Here is a 23,002-nt window from a genome sequence, read left to right as displayed (position 1 = left end):
GATGCAAGAAGGTACAGGGTTTTTGTGTTTATTTCCACTGCCTTAGAGCAGGTGTCTCACGATAGAACATTCTCTCTCCCCTCTAGGGCACTGCATCAGAGCACAGGGGACAGAATGAAGAACCAGCCAAGAAAAGAAAAAGATGAAGTGCCTGAGTTAGTGTGAACTTTGGGGCGTCTGCTTTCTTTTTGCCCAACACAACAGTGCCCCTTGTCCTACAGCCCACACCCAAGTTGGCATCAATTGCACCTTCAGTTAGAAGGAGTCTTCTTGATAGGTCCTGCTACTAAAAAATGGCTGGCTTTAGGCAAGCCCTTTTGCAAAAAGCACAGCGGAAAGCCTGAGTTTGGGAGCCTGCACTGCCCCGATGAAGCTCCACAGGAGCAAATACAGTGCCTCCAGGCAGAGCTATGGTCCAGGCTGGCTTCGTTTTTCCAAGGAGCCTTTGGTGAGTTCAATTATCTGGTAAATATCCAGCGCTTCACCTGAAAGACAGTGCAAACTGGTTAGGATGCCTTGAGACTTATAACTGAGAGCCCAGAAATCAGAAAAGGACCTAACTTAAGGTCAAATAGAAAACAAGCTTTCTGATTTGTTTGGTGTTTGTAGCACAGATTTTTTTTTCCCCCCACCTAAAAAAGGCACTTTGACTTTATACAATAAATCCATTAAAACTTTATCGTTTGGTTGAAGAAGGGACAGGTATAAATGAACTGCTTTCTAGAAACAGACCTCTGATTTTGAACATCACATTCACTTTGGATCTAGGGCACCTTATAAACTGAAATAGCCTGGAATATTGCATGAGTAGATTTCTTCACTGGGGCCTTAAGTTGCCTGTTTTCTGACCAAAGACCACTTTGTACTTTCTGGCCCACCTCACACTATTGTGTGTATATGAGGAACAAATGTGTTGTGCTCACCCTGGGGAATCCCGTATCTCCTTTCCATCCCAGTTGGGTTGGAAGGGGTTTTACAATCCATGGTCACTTCTTTCCTGAGGCACTGGTCAATATCGACTGCACTGAAAAAGGCGACTGACTGGGGCAAATCATTCAGACCCAGCTTGTAGGCAAACATGCACCTGAAAGAAACCCAATCTCCCCTCTCAGTCATGCCCCTGCTGTGAAACCAGGAGAAACCATCACATACCCCTTAAAGTAGAGCTTTCCCTGCACCAATTCCCCAGTCCCAACCAGGGAGCTGGAGGGCAGCACTGCTCCAAACAGCCTACGCCTCCTGCTGAGAGACTGAGATGCAATTATGGACAACACACATTTTCCAGTTTGTTACACTTTATTGATATAAAATTATTTCCAATTATTGGGCCAGAGTTTGAGCAGTAAATGAAGACTTTGTTAAGTAAACCCCATAGGGGATAATTAAGAGGGCAATGGTGACAACGTTAGCATTGTGAACATTTGTTATTTACCCATTAATCAGGACAGATCATGGTTTTCAAACTGGTTCTAGGTGGCAGAGCAACATGGAATGGTAATACCATTTTACTCACCCACATAATAAAGTGTTTTCTTCACTCACATTCAAGTTTCCCCATTAGCAGGGTTTTCTGTTATTCTGACTACTAACAAACTTGTGGCACTTAAGAAAAAACTTATGGGGCAAAAGTTGAGACGGGGTCTTGCTAAATTGCCCTGGATGGCCTCAGACTTTGATCTTCCCATCCCAGCCTCTTGAGTTGCTGGCATTACAGGTGTGTACAACCACACCTAACTTATGGGTGAAAGGAAAACATTTCACTTTTCTAGGAATTGAGGAAAATGTATTATTCCTAAGAGATAAAAGCTAAAAGACGTTCATTTCTGGGCTGATGAAATTTAAAACTGCTGCTTAGCTGGACCCAAGAAAGGAACACATGGCTGAGCCAGAGAGGCCATGGGCCCCACATACCTGGTTAGGAGGTTGGTGATCTGCAGGGCCAGGGCAGCACGGTAGCGATCCTCTTCCCGTACCAGGTAGCGAACCTCATCATGGATACTGATGCAAAAGCGTCCATCAATGGCAAACTCTTCAAATAGCCACTTCATGGCCACAAGCATAAGGTGTAAGTAGTCCACAGCAGAGCTCTGCACCACCCAGTTTACACGGCTGGTCATAAACTAGGGAAGGATAGGTGGGCACAGGTGTTAGTTCTGGGGTGGGGAATTTAAGAGCACAGGCAGGAGCTCCACTCTGGTCCCATTTGTCAAACTGGTGGTGCCCACTCCCTGCTTCAAAGGTTGGCAAGTTACCTCCCCCTGAACAGCTGAGGGCTCCAGGGCTCGGCTGATGCGGCAACCCAGCACTGGGGTCTGTGGTGTGTCTGATGTGGCTATACTCTCCAACTTGTTGAACATTTCTGATTCTGTGCCCCCTATCCATGCTCGGTCAGCAACCACCTCCCATTTCTTCCAGCATGACCTGGGGGAAGCAGGAGCAAAAACAGAATAGGCTTTGTCTTTCAACATTTCAGAGCTAAAAAAAAAAAAAAAAAAAAAAAAATCAAAGCACCCAGCTCTTGTGGAGCCACCTCACACCCATCCCTCCATCCTAAACATAGTTCTCACTTCCTTGAAGCTGCTCTCTGGATCTTGCGCAGGTCCTGCAGGGAAATCCATCCATCCTCAGTCCTCTCCACAGAGAGGTTCAACTGTCTCACCAGCCACTCGCCCTCATCAGAAAGCCGATACCTGGAGGTAATGTACCACCATGATTCCTATAGGAGCACCTCGGTGCCATACCCACTTCACTCAGTTGCCAAAACAGCCCGGGGGTCATACCTCTCCCCCACAGGGCTTTATTTCAGAGAAGGAAACAAAAGCTCAAATAAGTGACTTACTGGGGTCATGCAGCAAGGAAGAGGAGCCGCCCAGACAGGAATTTGGGCATTTGTAGCCCTAAAGCCTGGGCTTCACTATGGTACCCAATAAAGGACCGATGTAATGCAAGAGCTATCACTATTTTTACTGTCCTAATACCTGAGATGGTGAACTGTCCAATGATCAGTGACATTGTGTGTCTGGGAAGCAGCAATGGTCATCACTCCAGATTTCAGGGGAGTGACAAGGTCTTGCTAAATTGCCCTGGCTAAGGAATTTAGCCAGGGGTAAAAACATTACTCGAAGCTTCAAGAGTACAAGGCATTTGGAGAAGCAGAGAATAGGGAGCTCCTACTTATCCTCCTTAACCCCCAGACTTCAGTCCATCATGCACACCACTAGGCTTGTCCCCTGAATGTTGTCACCATCTGATCCTATGGTTCAACTTCTCTGATGCCTTCAGAATCTCCACAATTAAGCCTAAACCTTTTCTCTGCCCTTTGCATTTCCCCAGGTGCACACTTTGGTGTGACCTTAGAGAGCTCATGCAACTATGAGGCACCCCCATTTACCTACGACAATACTAGGCTCCCTTTCCCTGCACTGATGTGTCACTGCTACCCCATTTGCCACTTCATCAACTTTTGTTCTTTTATGAGGAAGCTAGTTTCCACACTGAGTGAGATAATTAAATGTGGACACGTATTCATTATACTGAACAAAGCTGTAAATGTTCCTGTACCTCTCCTCCTCAAGAAGCCTGTGAGGGCTCTAAGTGCAGTATAAGTATGTGGAACAGGTAAGATGTAAACTGGAAGCCTGGTCAAGCTTCTCCTATGTCAGAATCAGCCGATACTCTGCAGTTACCCACAGTGCTCTCCTGGCAACTCTTGTCTCATGCGCTCATTCCTCAGGCACTTGAGTTTAAGACTCCTATGCTGTTTATGCTGTGTAACCAGAGCTGTGGAAGTGCTACCACTCAGTGACAACCTCAGTACAGCTTTACCTCTCTCAGAAAAAACTTAAGAAGCAAACAGTTCCAAAGACAAGTCACCCTGTAGCTAGGTCACAAAGCTTTGGAGGGAGATAGTTCAGGTGACACAAAGATGGCAGCAGTAAAGCAGGCCTGAGACTGGGCAGTAAGGTGGGTAGAAGGACCCTCACCGTCGGAGGCCCTTGGTGACAGCATACATCTGCTGGGCTTTCTCAGCTGCCTCCTGCCTCGTAAGCCGGTGGTTGAACTGCATCAGTAGGCGTTCAGCAAATGGTTGTCCAGCCCCATAGATGCGGCCATAGTTGAAGACTTTGGCATGCTCACGGCTGATGCCTACTGTGGTAGCTGTCTTACTGTGTAGGTCAGTGCCCCTGCTCTTCCTGCCCTGCAGTGTCATCCACCCAAAAGCAGTGCAGCCTAAAAGACAAAGCAGGAGTGAAAAAGGAAGCTCAGAAATAGTTGGCCTAGCTGAGGGTTTGGGATGTCTTGCCCCCTGCAAGACTCACCATGCATGCCAGCGAAGTGGGCATCTCCGAGAACAGCTGCAATCCACAGCTCCTGTGAATCCACGTCAGCACCCACAAGGACATAGCCAGGTGGAGCCTGCACCATGGCTTTCAACTCACTGCCTACTCGGTCAGACTGCAGAAAGAGTGAGGTCAGGCTCACCTAGATACCAGGTGATACTCCTATTCCTATTCCTGGAGCCAAAGTTAACTGGGAATATGCTGGGCCTTTCTAGAGGGAATGTCTTTAGATAATGACAGCAGTACTCAAAATTCCACAGTTCTAGGGAGGGCTACCGCTCAGCAATGGGGCAGATAGAGAACCCCTACTCCATGTCTGGCCTCTGACCTACACGGCCTAATCTAAACAGTTGCGGCTATTATGCCTGGTATTGTGGCCTCGAGCAGGCACCCAGAACATGTTGCTAAGGGAACGGACAAGAGTCATGAAGCCAGATGTGAATTATAGCCTGCCTGGCTCAGAATAGATTCCTTTTCATGCCCCCTGCTAAACCCCAAAGGCCCTTTGAGCTCCTCATTTCTAGAGATCTAAGAGTGGAAGAACAGAGGCCAAAGATGCAGAGGACACATACCCGGGCATTGCTAGCAGTGAGCCATGTAGGCTCCACAGCCCTGCGGGTGATGGTGCCAGCAGTCACTACCTGGGGCAGGATGGCCCCATAGCAGCCTTCCTCATCATAGTCAGGGTGCCTGGGATGGGAAAGAGTGGCAATGAATATCAGCAGCTTGGTTTGGCCCTAGGCTATGTCCCACTGAGTTCTCTTTCCACAACCATGTAGCAGGCCATATGTACCTGGTCACAGCACGGGGCAGAGCTGACCTAGGAAGCCACACCACCATCTGGGAGCTGCGAAGACAGACAGGCTGAGGCATAGCCCTAGGAAGCCAAATCCACCATCCCACCATGGCCCATACCCACTTAGCTTCTGGGCTGCTGAAAACTCTTCTTTTGCCTTGCCTTGTCTCAACCCTTTTCCTACTAACTTGACTCAGGGTAGCCCCTGGCTCTACACAAGGTCCTACAAAACATCAACCAAGAGGATGAGCCATCTGAGAACTGGCAAGTATCCAAGGCAGCTTCTTATTCCTCTCCCAGGGTATTCATGAGGCACCCCTGCCATCACGCCTCACCCAACACCTAGGATAGACCCATCACGTTTTACTCATAAGTGTGCTTGTAGCCACAACCACCTTGGAAGGGGCCTTCAAGATGAATTCATGTGCCAGTCCGAACAGCTAACCCTCCAGGATCCTTAGCCACATCCCACTGCACCAGCAATTAAACCAAGTGGTTCAGTTAGAACAGGGAAGGGCCATCATACAATACGTCCTACAATATGATTCTCTTTATATAAACAGGGAAACAAGCTGGAGAGGGTAAGAGACCTGCTCAAGGAACATGGTACTAGGACATGTAGCCAGGCCTCTGTGGCAGCCCAGGATAAGTCAGGGACCCCAGGACAGGAACAGGGGGGAAAGGAGTCCTAGGACTGCAGATGGGCCTCTCTGCCCATGGCATCCCACCTGATACGTTTATGGGCATTTCTCCAAAAAGAAATCATTTTGTTGATTTCCAGGGCACGGGGACCACTGGCACCTCCTGGGCCAGCCTGCAGGGTGCCATCCTCCATCTTGGGCAGGAAGTCCTTTGCAAAGGGGCTGCCCACATTACAGTTATTGCCATCCTAGAGAGAGGAAAAGAAGCAAGGGCTGGAGGCAGAGGGTAGACCTCAGAGAGCCCCTGGGCTCCTCCCAACAGTACCTCAAGCTCTCCATGGTAATTCTGACTGCATCTGTCTGTTCAACTGTTTCCCCCTGCCAACACACATACACGAAGCCAGGTACTAACATATAGAAACAAGCAAACCTGGCTCCTCTCAACAGTAGCAATCAATAAAACATATCAGATGTGGTGTGAGACACATGTCATTTTTAATTCTATCAAAACCCATCACCATCCAATTTTTAGAAGAAAAATGAAAGCTCAGAGAGAGAGCAACATTTGCCCCAAAGTGCACACTATCCCATGAATACTAACATTCTCTCAAAAAGGACAGTTTACTGGTCTAAGTCACTCTGGAGGCCTACTGCAGAGCAAACACAGGACACCATTGGACAAGCATGAAGCAGGCCACACACCTTATGAGGCAGCTTGAAAAACCAGCATCCAGGGATATCCACATCATTGTAAGGTCCATTGCCATGATGATAACTGGGCTGGCTGGCCTTGGGGCCACAAGTAGTAGTCTGTGGGGGCCACACACCTAGATCAGGCCCTGTTCCAGAACCTGCATTCAGCAAGGGCCTGAAACTGTGAGCAGGTAAGCTGGGAAATGACAGGAAAGCCATGAGGTCTCAGGCTTCCTCCTTGGCCTCCCAACATGAACGGGGCCACAGGGGCACCAGGCAGTCTCTCCAAAACCCCACAAAACCTAGGGAACTGGTGAGGAAGAGCTATGTGGACAAGAGGAAGCCCTTGCCACCCAGTACCCACCCAGAAAACCCCTAAGTAGGAGCCTCGCTCACCAGAGCTAGGGGTTGACCCAGTTCTGCAGCACACAGGTTCTCCATCTTGGCCTCAGCCTCCATGTCCAGGCAGCTTAGTTCTTCTACCTGGATGGCCCAAAGACCAAGGCAGAGAGGCAGGGGGCTATATGGGCCTGGATCCACAAGCCCTACCCTGCAGGGCACTCAAGACACCCCAGGCCGGTATGCAGTGTACAACCAGTGCCAGCCCCCACCCAAAAGGCAGACCTTTCCCTGCAATGACTAGAGACACCTCGTCCCACCCCTGAGGCTTAGGTGCAGAGCGTTCCCCCTCACCGTCTGCCACATGGTACTGTTATCAGAAAGCAGGAACTCCTCAGCCAGGCCTGCCTCCTGGGGCTCCACCTGCTGCTTCCCCTGTTCAAGACAGTGCTTCCTGTATAGGGACTCGATGGCTCTGGGCAGAGAACAGCAGCAGCCTGATTAATGGATGCTACCTTGGCCAGGTGACTCATTGGGGGCCTCCCACAATTCCCTATATTCAATCCTGAGACAGAAGTGGACAGCACTTCCTGTTTTTAGACTGGGAATGACTTGAAATGACAAACACAGCACACTGGTGTCAGGCTGAGGTTTCAGGCCTGGTCTGATTCAAATCCAAGCTCCTCTTATACTAGAGTTGCCTGAAGAGCTGAAAGCAGAGAAGTCAAGACTCAAAGCCCCACTTTGGCCTGGTCCTATTGCTCATTCATGGATGAGCTCAAAGGAGCATCTTAGCCACTCTGATACAAAAGCAAAACCAAGAGTGACTCAGGCTGTCCTGGCTAAATAAGTAATTCTGGGCCTCTTTAAGTGCCATAGCTTCCCAACACCTGCTTGTCAAAAGCTCAGGGTTTATGATCACAAAAAGGTTAACTAACTTACTACATTATAAAATGGAAATACAAGGCTGGGTATAGCTCAGTGGTAAAGCACTTGTCCAGCATGTGTGAAGCACAAAGCTCTAGGTTTATGCCCAAACATCACACAAAAATATAAATTATACGGGGACACCATCCTATCTCATGGAGCTACTCGGGGCACAAAGAGGTAAGCACTGCAAAAGGTTCATTAGCAATGCATGGCACATAATCAGTACTCAAATTATACAGGAAAGAAAGAAAAAACAAGCCCCTTTACCCTGTACTTTCCAAGAGCCCTCCCTTTTCATGTTCCTGTGAGTGCAGCTACACTGCTGGGACCAAGAACAGGACCTTTATCCTCCAACTTGGACACTTCAATAGCCCTACCAGAGGGGCAGGGAAGTCATGGAAAAGAACTAGATCCCAGACTCCTGGACCCCAGCTCTTCCCACTAACCTGAGTAGACGTCATTTTTCCAACCCTTTCCTCCCTGGAGCCCAGGTGTGAGCCTCACCTATAGGGGCAGGCCACCCCAGATGACTCTAGGGTGGTGCCCATTGGCACTTTAGCCAGGTTGTCCCGCCGCCCAGGCACCAGGTAGCCCCAACCATGTCGCTGTGAGTAGTGCAGAGGGAAGCCGTCCCAGGTCAGTGCCATGAGTTTAGGTGTGACGCGCATCTGCAGGCTGACAAGGCTGGGGCCTGGGGTCCATTCAGGGTCATCTAGTCGTGGACAGAGCTTCCGGTACCACCTATTCCCCACCAGAAAGGAAAGCAGTGTCAGAAGATGTGGGGAGGGAAGGAAGTCCCCCCACCCCACTTCCCCACCCACCTTCCAAGGTCCTAGGACTTTCTAGTAACCCAGACCTACAAGTCACTATCTCTACTTTCAGATGCTTTGGTTAGCCCTATGGAATCTCCTTGAATAATTCACATATCTCCAAAGGAAAGACCCTATGTCAATCTCACTGAACTAATCAGGACTCAAGATCAACAAGCACCCATCCACAGCTAGGCTCCCTCCCGAGCCTGTTGCATCCTCTAAGCAGAAAGTGCAGATCTGCCTTCCCCACTTGTCAGACCCCCTTGCTGCCTTCAAGACACACCAGATCCTTCTGAGCTCCATCTCTTGCACTGGCTATTTACCAGGGAGAGGCTAGCAAGATGCCCAGAGGACTCATTCTTAGGTTATGAAAGCACAAAGTTGGTGCCCTAATATTCACCTGGCTGCCTTTTTTTCATCTCTTCCACTGTGAAAGGTCACCTCAAGGAAGCCTTCCTTGATTTCCCCAGGCAGTCAGAACTGCCACACCACTGCTCACTGTCTCACTACAGATCTCCATACCACTTGTGCTGGTTGGCCTGCCACCTGCTCCTGCTGTAGGCAGCACACAGTAGGTGCTTAGCACACTGAACTGTGAGAATCTAGGAAGCTGGTGGCATCAGAGTAAACACATGCAAGCAGGACTGGAAGATGGAGTTATTAATGGCAGCAAAAGTGTATGCCACTTCCGTACTGGAGCCCAGACAAGAGATGTTCTAAGGATGGCATAAGGGCAACCTCTGGATATTTTAGAAGGAACAGGGCTCACCCAGGGTGTCCAGGAAGGTGCTGGAGCCGCTTGGGCAATAGCACCTCTGTGGTGCCCTTCAGCTGTTGCAAGCAGGCATGGGCCATGACATCTCGTTGAACCTCCTCCTCCTCGCTGGGGGGGCCGGGGTCTGTGCAGAGTTGGGGAGGACAGTCAAGACCAGGGGGACTCAGGAAGACCTACCCACTTCTGTCATCTCCAGAAAGCTGGGGTAATACTTCCAAGGGTTCCCTGAGTCCTAACAACATCCTGGGGACCACCCTCCCCATCTCCCAACCATGCTCCCCACCTTCCCGATCAATGGGATCCCCAGCCTCCTCGACAGGCAACTTGCTGGCTGTGGCTGACTCCTTCTTCACTTTCTTTGCCTTCTTCTGCTTGAACTCTTGCAGGTCCCACTCCAAATCCCAGAGCCAGGGGTCTTCTTTGTACCTACAGAGCCAGTCCACCAGAGCAGGGTTAAGGCTGAGCCAAAGGCCTGGCTTCATGCCTGCCTGTCCCCTGCCCACCAGAGGCCTGACTACCTATCTCCTGAGAGCAGCTGGCAGGCATCATTGGCCAGGTCCATCAGTGACTTCTTCATCTCCCGCTGGAGCTCTTCATAGGTGTTCTGTGCCTCTGCGAGGTATCGCTCCCAGTTCTGGTTGACAGGCAGGTAGGAGACACCCATCTCCAACATGCCAGCTAGAGTCACAGGGTGGGGACACCTTGGAGACAAATACCAGGGCTGCTGTAAATGACCACAGGAGGAAAGACTTTGGCCCAATGCCTAAACTAGTTTGGCAAGTTTGACGCAACCAACCCCATGGTACAGTTCTAAAGTCAAATGGGAACTTAAATCCCTGCTCTGCTATACCTAGCCCTGCGTCAGTCATTTCTATCTGCACCTCAGTTCTTTCACCTGTAACAAGGGAATGATATCCCATTCTCAGGGGTAATGTGGGAATGACACATCACGAAAGAAAGAATGGCTGCCACTTGAGTGACTTTAGTCTTAATAACTCTCCCTGTACCACCAATGATCACATATGTACCTCACAAATGGGGAGTGAAGTATTTCAGTGTCTTCAGGGCACTGAGGCTCAGAGAAACCAAGTAACTTGCTTAAGGTTAATGAGGAAGATCTCACAGTCAAGCTTTGAATGAAATCTGCTGACACTTATAACTGAACACTTTCTAAGATCCACTGATTAATAAACAAGCAGGACAGATGTGAAGCCCATGGCTTCTCTGAGGGCAGAGCAGGTGCTTAATAAATAGGAACCATACACATGAGATATGAGTATAACCCCTTGGGCCTCTGTAAAAACAGAGTCCAGGGCCCACATGGATACCACCAGATTAAGACAGCCTTTCCAGATTCAAAGAGGGGTTCCACTCTTTGAATCTGGAAAGGCTAAGTACCCAGCCTGAGAAAGAACCAGTGCCACTTGATGACAGTGGGCCTGGATCCTGGGACCCACCAACCCCAGGGATTCCACCCAGGTTCCCCTCACCTTTCCAAGAAGAGTGGCAGCTGCTGCTGAAAAACCTCATAGGTAGCCCACACGTCCCGGGCACAGTACTGCATCAGGTCCTAGAACAAGGTGACAGGAAGGCGCTGAGTGGGCAGCCATCCACTAACACTGCCAGGTCTCAGGGTCAGGCCTGGCAGCTGCACCTCCCCAAGTTCAACTGTAGGTCTGCCATAGCCCAACTCCCTGGACCCTCTCACCAATACCTTACCTGGAAGTTCACACGGATGTCCTGCATGCTGCCCTTGACAAACAATTCTCGAGGCTCCTTCTCTAAGGGAGGTCCCCCCACATAGAGGTGATGCACGTCTGCCAGATTGTTGATGCTGCTGATGTCCATCCAGTTCCAGGATGAGATCTGGAGGACCAGAAAAAGTGACATGCAGGTCAGCCTGGCCTCAAGCCAGACAGGTGGACTGGTTGGTGAGGGGGTCCCAAGCAGCTTGCCCACCAGAAATGTATTCTCACCACGTGGCCATTGGCTTTGCTCTGTGACTTCTGTCCTCGCTGTGTAGGGTGCCGGGCCTTGTGCCTGCCCTGTTTGGCTGCCACCCACAGACTGCGCTGGAAGCTGCTCAGCCCCGAGATGGCCATGTGCATGCTCATGGTGTCCAGGAAGCGCATGCGAGAACCCTGGGGGATGGGGGTGGGGGTAGGCTACAGTGCAGGGGTCAGCCAGCCACTGTTTCAGTGGTGTTAACCCCAGCCCCATCTCAGCTCTTCAATCTCCCTTGGTAGAAGTCTCCAACATGTGAGACACAAAATCTTTCTGCTTGCCTTTGACCTGAGGGGCCTGCCTCCCAAATCCTAGCCATCCTTGAAGCATCAGGCCTGGCTTGATCCCAACATGCAAGTATTTCCTGGCTTCCAGCAACCACTCTGAGCAACTTGGATACAGAATGGTCAAAACAAGACCTTCGGAGCTACCAGTCTGACTCCAATCCCAGCCCCTCACAAGCTCTGTGGCCCTTAGCACAGATGCTCAACAAGGCTGTCTGAGCCTCAGCACCCTTAGCTCTACGATAATAGTACTCTCCCCTGCCCTGCCTTTCTCTTTCTCCTAGGGCTACTGTGAAGGCATAGTGAAAAAACAATTTTCATAAAATTAAGAAATGTTATCACCACATGCCAGACACAGTTCTGAATGTTTGACATACATGTGTGTTCAAATTCTCCTAAAAAATTCCCATGACGAAGCTTCTTCTGTTGGTGCACTTTCATTTTCTTTGTGTGTGTGTACACTCATGAACACACAAACGCGTGTACATACTGAGGAATGAATGCAGGGGTGCTCTACCACTAAGCCACACCCCTAGCCCTTTTGATTTTGAGACAGGGTTTCACTAAGTTGCTAGGCTTAACTAGAACTTGTGATCCTCCTGCCTCAGCCTCCCAAGTCACTGGGATTACAGATGTGCACCATCACACCTATTAGTTCTCTTTATACAAAAAAGGAAAACTAAGGCTTAGAGATATTCACTGCTCATTAGTGGCTGAGGCAGAATAAGAATAGGCTGTGGCTCAGAGCTTCCAAAGGCCCCTACTAAGCTATAAAACACCACACAGAGAAAAGGACCATTATTACTCTGTGACACTCAGGTTCTGAACCAGACTTGTTCTGGGGTTGGAGAGAGTGATCGGAAAGCAATCTTTTCCTTAGCCACCGAGATCAGGGCTCTTAGCCTATCCAGTACCAGAACCTGCAGTTCACAGGAACCTTACCTGAATCAGGTACTGCTCCCTGATATGGGCTCTATCAAAGGAAACATTGTGTCCCACCACTAACTGCTCCTGCCAATTCCGCTGGGTGGAGCTGCTGGCACTGGCAGGGACCTCCAGGGGAATGAGGTCAGCCGGCGACAGCTGGTTGGTCCAAGAGTAACGCTCTTCCACCAGCCGCCGGCTGCACCAGGAATACCTGAGGGAGGTGAGAGGTATACAGGTGAGAGGTACACAGAGACATTAAACTTCTACTCTATATCACCCACTGCATATCCACCACCACATGCCAGGTCCTGCTCTAGTGGCTGGGGATATAAGTGAGACCAAGGGGTGCTCCTCACCCTCAGGCCAAGCGGGGCAGGGTGCGTGTGTACACTGTGGAGAGGAAATACAAAGCTTCTTCAAACTCTCACAGATGAAAATGGAGCTAAGTGCTACAATACGGGGTGCCACATGCAGGTGCTGGGCCTAGGCCATTGAGGCACTTGCAAGGCCCAGTATTCAGAATCTGCATGCGGCTCTGAGGTCTTTTACAAATGTGACAAACCTCCTTTAAACACAAAACTGTGTTCAAAGTGCTAGCAAAAGATATAGGTGATTACAACAGAACCCAAAGTGAAGATTTTTTGTTTTAATTGAAAGTGGCAAAAAAAAGACAAATGCTGCACACATGTACAGGATGAGTCATCTGACGGCTGCAAAGATTCTGAAGGACAAAGAGCAAATCATGCACCCTATAGAAGCAACCACCCTCAGTGAGAGACCAGGGAAAGTGCCAGAATGAGAAAATGTATGTACATGTGCTAGGGTGGGGGTGGAAGAGAGGGGATGAGTGCTGCCTGTGGGGGCCTGACACTGACTCAGGAGAAGACTGCAGTCTGCTCAAGATTCAAAAGGCTAAGTGTAGGCAAAGGCCACTGAAAAAGGCCTGTTGGAAGCCACGGATGCTCCAAAGGGTTGAGTCCCACTTGGCATCAGAGTGATGAGGCCACATGTGTGGACATCAACAGCAAAACATTACAAAGGAGTGCCCTGCAACCTTTTTGGAAAGGAAGAAGGGTGATTTGCCTCAATAGTTTCAAACTATATAAAACTAGCTTATTTCAAAAAGAGGTTTCTAGTTTTAAATACAACAAAATTTAACTCAGCCTTCAAATTGTGGGAATATTCCAAGGGACTCAAACTACAACCCTCTCCCTTTTAAATTCAGCATGTCAAAGCCCTTAAAAACAACACTGAAGAAAGGCTAAATACCAAATATTTGAGGCTATGATGATAAAAGCTTGAGTTACAATAAAAAGTCATATTGGTGTCAACACACAGGTCTGCAGCTATGCATGGAACCATCTTATTTATGATTTAACAACTTATTTATGATTTAAAAAAAAAAGAAAGCTGAAATGAAATACCTTAGATAAATTTAAGATGAGTTGGAATCCATGTCATTAATACTACAGTCTTCATGTAACTCTCAAATAAGTGCCAAGGACCTGAGTGATGTCTCTTTAGCCTGATGACCAAAGCCCTTACCAAGAGCCTTTAGGAACCTGCCCTGAGAAGGCTCAGAGCTGTCCAAGGCTTTCCTCTATCCCCTGGAAACCATGGGCTGGTTAGGTACCTAATGTCACAGCCATGTGACAGGGAGTGCCAGGTTAAAAGTGGACTGCTATAGGGACACCATCTGGCACCTCCCCACACCCATCACAGACTACTAGAAAGAAGGTCCCAGTCTATGCTCAGGCCTCAGCAATGACTTCTGCTGTTGGGCAAACTAAGCAATGCCCCCAGCACCACTGGCAAGAATGGAATGAGTATGAGGGCAGAATGGGAAGGACAGAAAGAGAAAGGAGAGGTAAAAGAGAAAGGAGATGTAAAAGAGAAAGGAGAGGTAAAAGAGAAAGAGGAGAGGAAAAAGAAAAAAGGACTTTAACTGGCCAAAAATGACCAACAGATCAAAAAATAAATCCTTCTTGTCACTGGTTTCCTAATTTTTTTTCAGCCACCAAAGCCTACTTCATCTTTTCTAATGATGACTGGTATTCCCTTCACTTTGACCATCAAGTTACATAATAAGCACTGTGATTCTTATTAATACTAGAACTAAATCAATGTGAAATCATCTAGTTTTGCTCTTTTCAGCCATTAATGCCTACCTTATCTATTTAGCCATGCTTTCACCATTTTCAACTGCATATATAACATTTCGCAGCTTTCTTTACAAAGATGTGGCTTCCAATAGGAATAAAGAAACTGCCAACTTTTTTTGCTGGCCATGCCTGAAAGCATTAAGGTTGTAAATAGTATTTTAATCCTGGAATGAAGAATAAAAAAGGGGAGAAACAGTACTGCCATCATTGTTTGAAAAAGAAACTTGGGTAGCACTTAGAAAGTTATTTAAAAAGAAAAGAGAGAGACTGGATATACCTGTTTGGGATCAAAATGCCTGCTTGGGAGGCTGGGGGAAGGAAGCAATGTTCCTTAGCTGGGATGGCCAAGGGCATGCCATCTAGAGGGGGTACTTGGAAATGCTGGGATTTGTTTGAAGTTTATGGGAGAGGCTGGTGATGCTGAATGTCTTATACTGCCTGGGACAATCCCACAAAAGGGAAATTTCTCCTGCCCAAAATTAACCAACACCATGCCCAAACAGAAACACCTTTCAATGTCTTTCAGACTCACTTATGAAGCTAGTAGGGGAAGGGGTACAGGCAACCAATCACGGTGATCTCGAGTGATTTCCCATAAGTCTCAAGTAGAACACTCCACGTAATTCTCTGAATGGCTCTATTACCACTGACGTTTTTTTGCCCAGGTGTTATCTTCCCACCAGAAAGTGAGACCCATGAAGCAAGGGTTAAAGCACACCAGCAGTCCTAGCACATAGCTGGAGCTCAATAACAGTGTCCACTGAACCATTAAGTTGGGCCCTCTATGTGTGCTAAAGTGCCCTGGCCCTGGCCCCTACTTACCAGGCCGAGGGGGATATGGCCACCGCCAATGTGGGGCAAGTTCCCTCTGCCAAGCAGACCTCCACGTCGAACACCAGGGCCCGCTCCTCGGGGATGGCCACGGGTACGGCCTCCCCCTCGGGGCCGTACCGGGTCCAGCCCTCCTCCCAGGCCCAGCTCGGGGGCTGGGGGGGCAGCTGGGCCTGCAACAGGGAGTTGGCCGCCTCCAGGTAAGGCAGGCTCTGCTTCTGGGCCAGGAGGCGGAAGTGCTGGTCCAGGCTGCCCCCGTAGAGCGGCGGCAGGCGCAACTCCACGTCTGGCATGGGCGCGGCCGGCTGCCCCCAGAGCCCGTGCTTCTGCAGATGCTCGACGCTGCGGCGCACCGCGGCCTCGTCGGGCATCTCCCCTCCGTGCCCGAAGATTTGCTCGTGCAGCCCCCTCGAGAGCATCTGGATATGCAATGGGTTGTGCCGCAGCTGCCCGCCCTCCGAGGATGGCACTTGCGGCTGCTGAGGCCGCAGCTGCCCGTCGCTGGGGACGGGGTCGAGGACGGAGCTGGAGACCCAGCGGCCCGTTGCTGGAACCAGCCCTGGCCCGACGGTGGCGCCGGCTACCTTCTTCCAGAGCAGGCGGCTCATGGTTGGTGCAGGGAGCCCCCCGCTGGGAATCAGGACACCTGGCTTTGGCCTCCAGTTTGGCTGCTTTTACTGGGTGAAAAACTTGGAGAGAGACACGTCCTGTCTCTGTTTTCCTGTCAGTGAAATGGGTCTGACCATGCCTGCCTTCCTCCCACAAATCCTAAAGGAGATAGATAATATAAAGTGTTATTTGTTACATATACATTATGTGTTGTATTAATAATCGTCGTTCCTTGGATATTTACTGCGCCCAAGGCACTATGCGAGATATTTTAGGTATGTTTTCTGTTAAGTCTCAAACAACCTTGGGAAATGGCAATACCACTCTTGAGGAAACTGAGGTCCTTAGAGTTTCATCAGGAAGCTTGGGGAAGCTGCGGCACAGGTTAAGAGTGCAGATTCTGGAGCTGCACCACGCAGACTCGAACCCCGGTTCAGGCTATCGCGAGCTGTGTGACCTTGGGCAAGCGCTTTAGGTCCCAATTTCCTACTCTGTAGAATGGGGTTAGGGTCTACCTGCCACAGAAGACTGCTGTTGGGGTGATAGAGGGCGCACACATCGCACAGCCCTGCTGTCTGCAAGCAGTCGGCAGATGGTAGCTGCCATTGTCGCGAGCGCCGCGGCCCGGGCCCCGCACTGGGAATCCGGCGCCTGGGTTCGAACCCGCTGGGAGGCCGCGGTCCCCCGGCCCCACCCACGACCCGGCCGAGGGCGCCCTGCAGGGGGCGACGGGGCAGCCCCGGAGGCGCGCGGTGCGCCCTGGGACTAGCCGCCGCCCTGCCCCGGCAAGCTCCCCTCCTGGAGAAGGGGGCTGCACCGCCCCTCGGCGACCGGCCTGCCCCCGCCAAACCCGCTGGAAACCTCTGCCCGGTGCTTCCCGGTCGGCCTGCCTCGACCCTAGGCTGACGACAAGGGGTCCCCTCCGCGCGGCCTGCGCAGCGCCAGGTAGTGTGTGGCCTCCGACGACCAGTCCGCCTCGCTGGCAGCCGCAACTTCCCGTCTGCGCCCCGCTAGGTCCCGGGGCCGCCTGAGAAGCAGGCGGGAGACTCCCAGCGCGACCAATAGGAAGGCCGCCAATGGAGTGGTCCGCCCGCGGGGGGAGAAGGGCACTTCCGGGCGGGTCCTCCCTGCGGAACGCTGGGAACCGAGGTTCAACCCCCCTCCAGGAAACAGGTGGGTTGGTCTCAGCTAACCAGTGGGCTTATGACACTGTATGTTGTGCAGAGCACTCTCTGTAGCTAACGGCCGCGTGGCCTAATGGATAAGGCGTCTGACTTCGGATCAGAAGATTGCAGGTTCGAGTCCTGCCGCGGTCGGGAAGGGCTGGTTTTCAGTTTTTAGTTCATACTCCAGTCTGCAAGTGTTCTCGCTCATTTCCCTTCTCTCCCAGAAACCTGGGAATCTCCCTCCATTCAATCATTCCCAGCGCCCCACTGTGAAGACCCAGGCTTGTTGGATTCGCAAACATACCGTGACCAGCAGACCTACCCAGGTGGAAGATTGTGGAGAAGACGCACATCCTTCCCTTCTTTATAATCAGTTGATAGATGGCAAGGGCTAAGGTGAGCTCTAATCAGCCCAAATAATCCCACGTCACCTCTCCTTGTCCTGGGCGGTTTTGATGAGGAAAAACGCTAGGTTTCCTGGATTCTGTCCACAGGTCCTGAACCACCCCGCCCACGCACAGTCAAAGCATGTCCCCTTCAGGTGGTGTCAAGTTTTGGTATCCGTCGTCTTTTGCTCCAGGTGCTTCTGCTCTCAGCACTTCATGGTTGGTAAACTGAAAAGTACCCCTCACAATAAGGCCTTTGAGAAATAAGGAGAGCCTCCGGGCCGGAGTCTGGAGATCTAGCTGCATAGATGAAACGGAGGCTCACAGCAGATTAGTCCACTACCAACCTGTGCATGTGACTGGACCTGAAAAGTCGACCTTTTCCGGGAGTGGGTACTGAGCCCTGCGGGCTGATGCCAGACCAGGCTGCTCCTGCCACCGGGAGGGGCAATGGGAAGCCCTAGCCTACTGGCATTGAGCCTGGATTCCTCCATACACTGCTCTTTTCTTTAAAGTATGAAATAGATTTCATACACTTTTTTAGGTGTACTTAATGTACTCACAGTGTTTTGTTTTGTTTTGTTTGGTGGGGGGATAGGATCAACTGGAAATGCACGGTTTGTAAGGTGAGAGGGGTTTTCTGTTTGTTTTCCCATAACCTTGTACATTGACAATTTGTACAAAATGCCTAAGGCAAGATTCTCAACATAAATAATTTTTACTTTTCTGTTCTCTTATCGAAACTTTGCATCCCCTTCAGTTATGAGCTGAGGCAAGCAGCCACAGTGGTTTTAGATATACCTGTGACTTTCTTTCTAGAAGCAATCCCAGATATTTTCATAACACATCATATTGCTGCAGATTTTTCAAAATATTGTTTACATTCATCTTACTTCATGATAGCAGTAGTTACCAGGCCACTACTCTAGACCCTGTGATTTAATGAGTTAACACAAAAGCACATGTGTTATGTCACCTATTTGTTCCTTCCTAACATGTCATTGTTTGGTTTCCTACATAATCCTATGTGTTTTATGTATTTAAGAACATTTGGCTTAACTGTCCCTTCAGAGGAGATGCTGTTATTGGCCTGCGTGGTGTCCACTGGGAGAACAATCCTGCCTCTAGAGTCTGTCTTAGGAGATGGCCATCAAAATGCCCTCCCCTCTGGAGTCTGATGCCCTCACTCTGGAATTGGAATCTTCAACAAGGACAAAAATTGTTGGCACTCATTCATGCTGAGGAAGGGTGCTGGAGGAATAGGCCCTTCCTGCCAAGTTGCATCTTACTTCCAGGTCTTTCTGCTCAAAGTTCCTCCACTTTCCGTCCTTTTCTGGGAGCTCCCCTTAACCTAGAAAAGTCTGTCCTTACTGGTAATCCCTGAGAAAAAAAGACACATCTCCCTACAGTCCCCCAGACCTCTTCCCCACATAAGAAGAGACAAACTTCATTAAGACCCTGTCCCCATCAAAATACTCCCTCAAAGCATGTACCTCATGTGTAACTAAATTATGATCGTTTTAAATCTCCCCCTTCTACTGCTGTCAATTCCCACAGGGACTGGCCTTGTATCTCATTCTGTGACCTGTTCAAGAACTTGGTAATAATAACTGCTGCCTACTACTAGTATGCCAGGTCCTGTTCCAAGAGCTCACTTTGGGCTCTGTAGAAATACTGGCTTTATTCCCTTTTATTGATGAGGCAATCAAAGTACAGAGAGGTCAAGAAGCTTGCCCAGAGCCCCATAGCTGATAAGTGGTAGAACTGGGACTCGAACACAGAAAAACCAGCTCTAGGGTCAAGTATATCAATAAGTGTACAGCAGGGCACATACACTCTGAACTCCTGGTGGGCAGCACGTCCTGGTGCTAAAGATGCAGGCTCGGGAAGGCTCTGCCTCATTGCTACTGACTAGAGAACCCCTTCCTTGGCAGCGGCTTCTCCAGGATCCCTCTCTTGTACTTACTTCCTTGTTACAATATTCCTCCATGTTTGCCAAGCCCCAGCTTCAGTAGCCTCTGCCACAGAAAGAAAATATCATTGCTTCATATTTGTCAAGAGTTCCATTTCCAAATGAACCAGACTGAACCCTTTCAAGTTCCATCTCTTTTAATACCCTCTCTAATTCCATGAGGTAGATACTGTTATTAATTCTTTCACAGAGAAGAAAAGAAAGGTTCTTGTAAGAAGTAGAAGGTTGACTCATCCAAAGAGCACACAGTGAGTCCTCAGCCTAATTTGAACCGAGCACTGTATGATTCCAAAACTACCAGTGTTTCTGCAAGCCCCCTAGGCAGAGAAGGAAGTTTGGAAAGACAAAAATCCCACTCTGATTGGCGACTGACCCACATAGGAATGTTTTGCATAACATCCTAGGAGCTAATAATTGCCCTCCAATAGCTATCAGAAAGCAATCTGGGAATTATTCACGTTTTCCTCCTTTGCCCTGGACCAACAGGACCCCCAAGGGAGTTGAGCAGGAGGTCCTTTATGAGGAGATGGCAGAGGGTAAAGGGTCAATTTTTGTTTGTTTGTTTATTTTTGGTTTTTGGACCCAGGGATTGAACCCAGGGATGCTTAACCACTGAGCCACATCCCCAGAATTTTTTAAATAATTAATTAATTTTTAAAAATATTTTATTTTTTAGTTGTAGTTGGACATAGTACTTTTTTTTTTTTATGTGGTGCTCCTTAGTATCCTGGTCTGTAAAATGGGGCACATTTTACAGTAGCAACCTCACAGAGTTGCCACAAGGGTTCACAGAGGTCTGCATATAAAGCATTGAGAACAGCATCTGAGTAGTCAGGTTCTGCCTTGCTGGGCCTCAGTATAGTCCTGAGCCTCAGAATAGTCATACAGGGTAAAATCAGTATGTGGCTTCATGACCAGTATGTGATATTCAGGATGAGAGGTATAGACTATTTTTAAAAGATGATCTAGTTGGTTGGATAAAGTTTAAGGGCAGGTAAAAAGAGAATTTATGATGGAAATTCAAATAATTTTTTGGTGATTGGGAAGCTTCCTGATGAGAAGAAATGGGACCCTTTCCATTTTTGTGTCTCTAGTTATAGAACCTGACACAGAGAGGAGATGTTTGCTGTTCTTTTTCACACCAACAGTCATCTTTCTGCAGCTGCTGGCCAGGGCTGAGGAGCTGACTTGGTCCTAAGAGTCAGGAACAGGGCTTATTAGCTGTAATGGGCCAATTTGGACCTTTCAAAAAATTAACAGTACTTCCTTCATATTATAAGTATTGAAATTTTCAATGACAAGGGCCTCTTTTTTGCTTTAACTAATATAGACTTGATTTTCTGTCACTTGTGATGGAAAGAGCCCTTACTGATTGGGTATCCATGAAATATTTGCTGACCAAATTAATGAGCTTTTTTTTTTTCTTATCTATCTATCTATCTATCTCTATCTTTTTGATACTGGGGATTCAATCCAGGGGTGCTTTACCACTGAGCTACATCCCCAGCCCTTTTTATTCTTTCGAAACAGAGTCTTGCTAAGAAGCCTAGGCTGGCCTTGAACTTATGCTCCTCCTGCCTCAGGCTCCTGAGTAGCTGGGATTATAGGAATGTGCCACTGCACCTAGCATGAATGAGCTTTTTGTTTTTTAAATGTCTTCAGTTAAATTTTACTGAAGGAAATCTCACTGAGATGAGACTAGGCTGTACATAAGATTCTTCCACATAAAAAGTGCTTTGCAATTTGCTGTTTGTAAACCCTTATAATTTCACCTTAGCTCCCCAAGGATCTAGGGTCCTGGAGCTGTCACTGATACAAGTAACTATTTTTCAAAGAGACTCAATAGATATTTTATCATAAATTGAAAACGTCTATCACTCATCGTGTACAATTTTAATATATGCAACTACATATTACTATACAATATGTAATTTATATATTAGAATATACAACACAATATATATCATTTACTTTAACATGTAAAATTTTAAAATACCAAATATTGGTTAAAAAAAAAAAAGTCAACCAGTTTACAAAACTCCATACCAGAAAATAATTTTTTCCATCAGGAGAAATAAACACTTCCTTTTTTAAAATTTTTTTTTTAGAATTTTCAACATTTATTTATTTATTTAGTTTTTTGGCAGACACAACATCTTTATTTGTATGTGGTGCTGAGGATAGAACCCGGGCCACACACATGCGAGCGCACTAGCGCTTGAGCCACATCCCCAGCCCTAAACACTTCCTTTTTAAATTTTTTTTTTTCTTTTTTAGTTGTAGTTGGACACAATACCTTTATTTTATATATTTTCATGTGGTGCTGAGGCTCGAACCCAGGGCTTCAAGCGTGCTAGGTGAGCCCTCTACCTCTGAGCCACAACCCCAGCCTTGAACACTTTCTTAACAGGGTATAAAAAGGATCTATTCAGTTAAGGTCTCTTAGCTTAAAAAGTCAATAAGACAATTTAGTTTTAACATTTTGGATGATAGAACTGGGGGTGCAGCTCAGTAATGGAGCACTGGTCTAGCATGTTTTAGGCCCTGGGTTCCATCCCCAGCTTTAAAAAAAAGAAGAAAATTAGCTGGGTTTAGTGCCAAACAACTATAATCCCAATGATTCAGGAGGCTGAAGAGAGAATTGCAAGTTCAAAACAAACCTCAGCAATTTAGCAAAGTCCTAAGTACTTAGCGAGATCTTATCTCAAAATGAAACCAAAAAACCGATTGGGGATGTAGCTCAGTGGATAAACCTTGGGTTCAAAAAATAATAGTAACTCCAAGAATCTCAATCTACATGTACTGCCAACTCCGGTTCACTTTTGTACATTTTTTTATCATACAATAAATATTGACTTTTAGAAGTGAAATTTTGATCAATTGCTGAAAAAAAATCTCTATACAGGTAGACACCATAAGGCTCCATCCCTGAAGCCATGTCATCTGGGCACATATCCTCCCAGATGGAAGAACGCTTCATTCTTGAGAGATGGAAAAGTCCATGGTCTCTGAGACCTAGCCGGTCCCTGCGACCTTTTTGCCAGTTCCAGAATTGTGCGTTCCACTTCCCGAGCTGTCACAGCTAGACAAGGCAAGCCCAACTAGCAGTGCCCTCTATAAGATGAGCATAATGCCACCCACACTATGAGCACAGCTTTAACCTTCAGCCCTGACCTATACCTGCTGGGTCCTGCAGCAGTCCATTTCATGTGCCCAAGATGATAAGTGGGTTTCTCTCTTTCTTCCTTCTTTCCTTCCTTCCTCCCTCCCTCCCTCCCTTCCTTCCTTCCTTCCTTCCTTCCTTCCTTTCTTTCTTGTTATAGGTGGACACAATA

General features: G+C 48.3%; 2 protein-coding genes and 1 non-coding gene across 10 annotated transcripts in view; 2 read left to right on the top strand and 1 right to left on the bottom strand.

Moving 5' to 3' along the window:
• Nucleotides 1-1,173, top strand: part of Fanci (FA complementation group I) — a 73,951-nt gene extending 72,778 nt beyond the window's left edge. The window contains exon 38 of the mRNA XM_076851365.2: nucleotides 87-1,173. Within this exon, the coding sequence (XP_076707480.2) occupies nucleotides 87-146 (60 nt within the window). The 3' untranslated portion in view covers nucleotides 147-1,173. The remainder of the gene's footprint in view (nucleotides 1-86) is intronic.
• On the bottom strand, nucleotides 310-17,167 carry Polg (DNA polymerase gamma, catalytic subunit). Of its 8 annotated transcripts, none has more exons than XM_076851366.2 (24): nucleotides 17,005-17,166; nucleotides 15,526-16,302; nucleotides 12,557-12,752; nucleotides 11,303-11,467; nucleotides 11,046-11,192; nucleotides 10,817-10,896; nucleotides 9,845-10,027; nucleotides 9,610-9,752; nucleotides 9,321-9,450; nucleotides 8,244-8,480; nucleotides 7,164-7,284; nucleotides 6,867-6,953; nucleotides 6,480-6,587; nucleotides 5,865-6,025; nucleotides 5,134-5,187; nucleotides 4,913-5,030; nucleotides 4,320-4,455; nucleotides 3,984-4,230; nucleotides 2,568-2,690; nucleotides 2,253-2,421; nucleotides 1,912-2,120; nucleotides 1,153-1,250; nucleotides 924-1,019; nucleotides 310-485 (listed from the first exon to the last, which is right to left on the bottom strand). In XM_076851366.2, the coding sequence occupies exons 2-24, from the start codon at nucleotides 16,140-16,142 to the stop codon at nucleotides 409-411; spliced, it is 3,702 nt and encodes a 1,233-aa protein (XP_076707481.2). In that variant the 5' UTR covers nucleotides 16,143-16,302; nucleotides 17,005-17,166; the 3' UTR covers nucleotides 310-408. The 8 variants fall into 8 exon arrangements, 7 of the variants coding, with proteins under 7 accessions (XP_076707481.2, XP_076707482.2, XP_076707485.2 ...); XM_076851367.2 differs by having other exon boundaries at nucleotides 924-1,024; nucleotides 1,153-1,239; XR_013090788.2 differs by having other exon boundaries at nucleotides 397-485; nucleotides 924-1,024.
• A 219-nt stretch (nucleotides 17,168-17,386) lies between these two features.
• Nucleotides 17,387-17,459, top strand: Trnar-ucg (transfer RNA arginine (anticodon UCG)). Its single transcript has one exon. It is a non-coding gene; the product is annotated as a tRNA-Arg (tRNA).
• Nucleotides 17,460-23,002: the final 5,543 nt, after the last annotated feature.

Source organism: Callospermophilus lateralis, chromosome 3 (genome assembly GCF_048772815.1).
Source record: "Callospermophilus lateralis isolate mCalLat2 chromosome 3, mCalLat2.hap1, whole genome shotgun sequence".
Taxonomy (NCBI): domain Eukaryota; kingdom Metazoa; phylum Chordata; class Mammalia; order Rodentia; family Sciuridae; genus Callospermophilus; species Callospermophilus lateralis.
The sequence above is the reverse complement of the archived record's forward strand: the minus strand, read 5'-3'. Positions and strand labels throughout refer to the sequence as shown.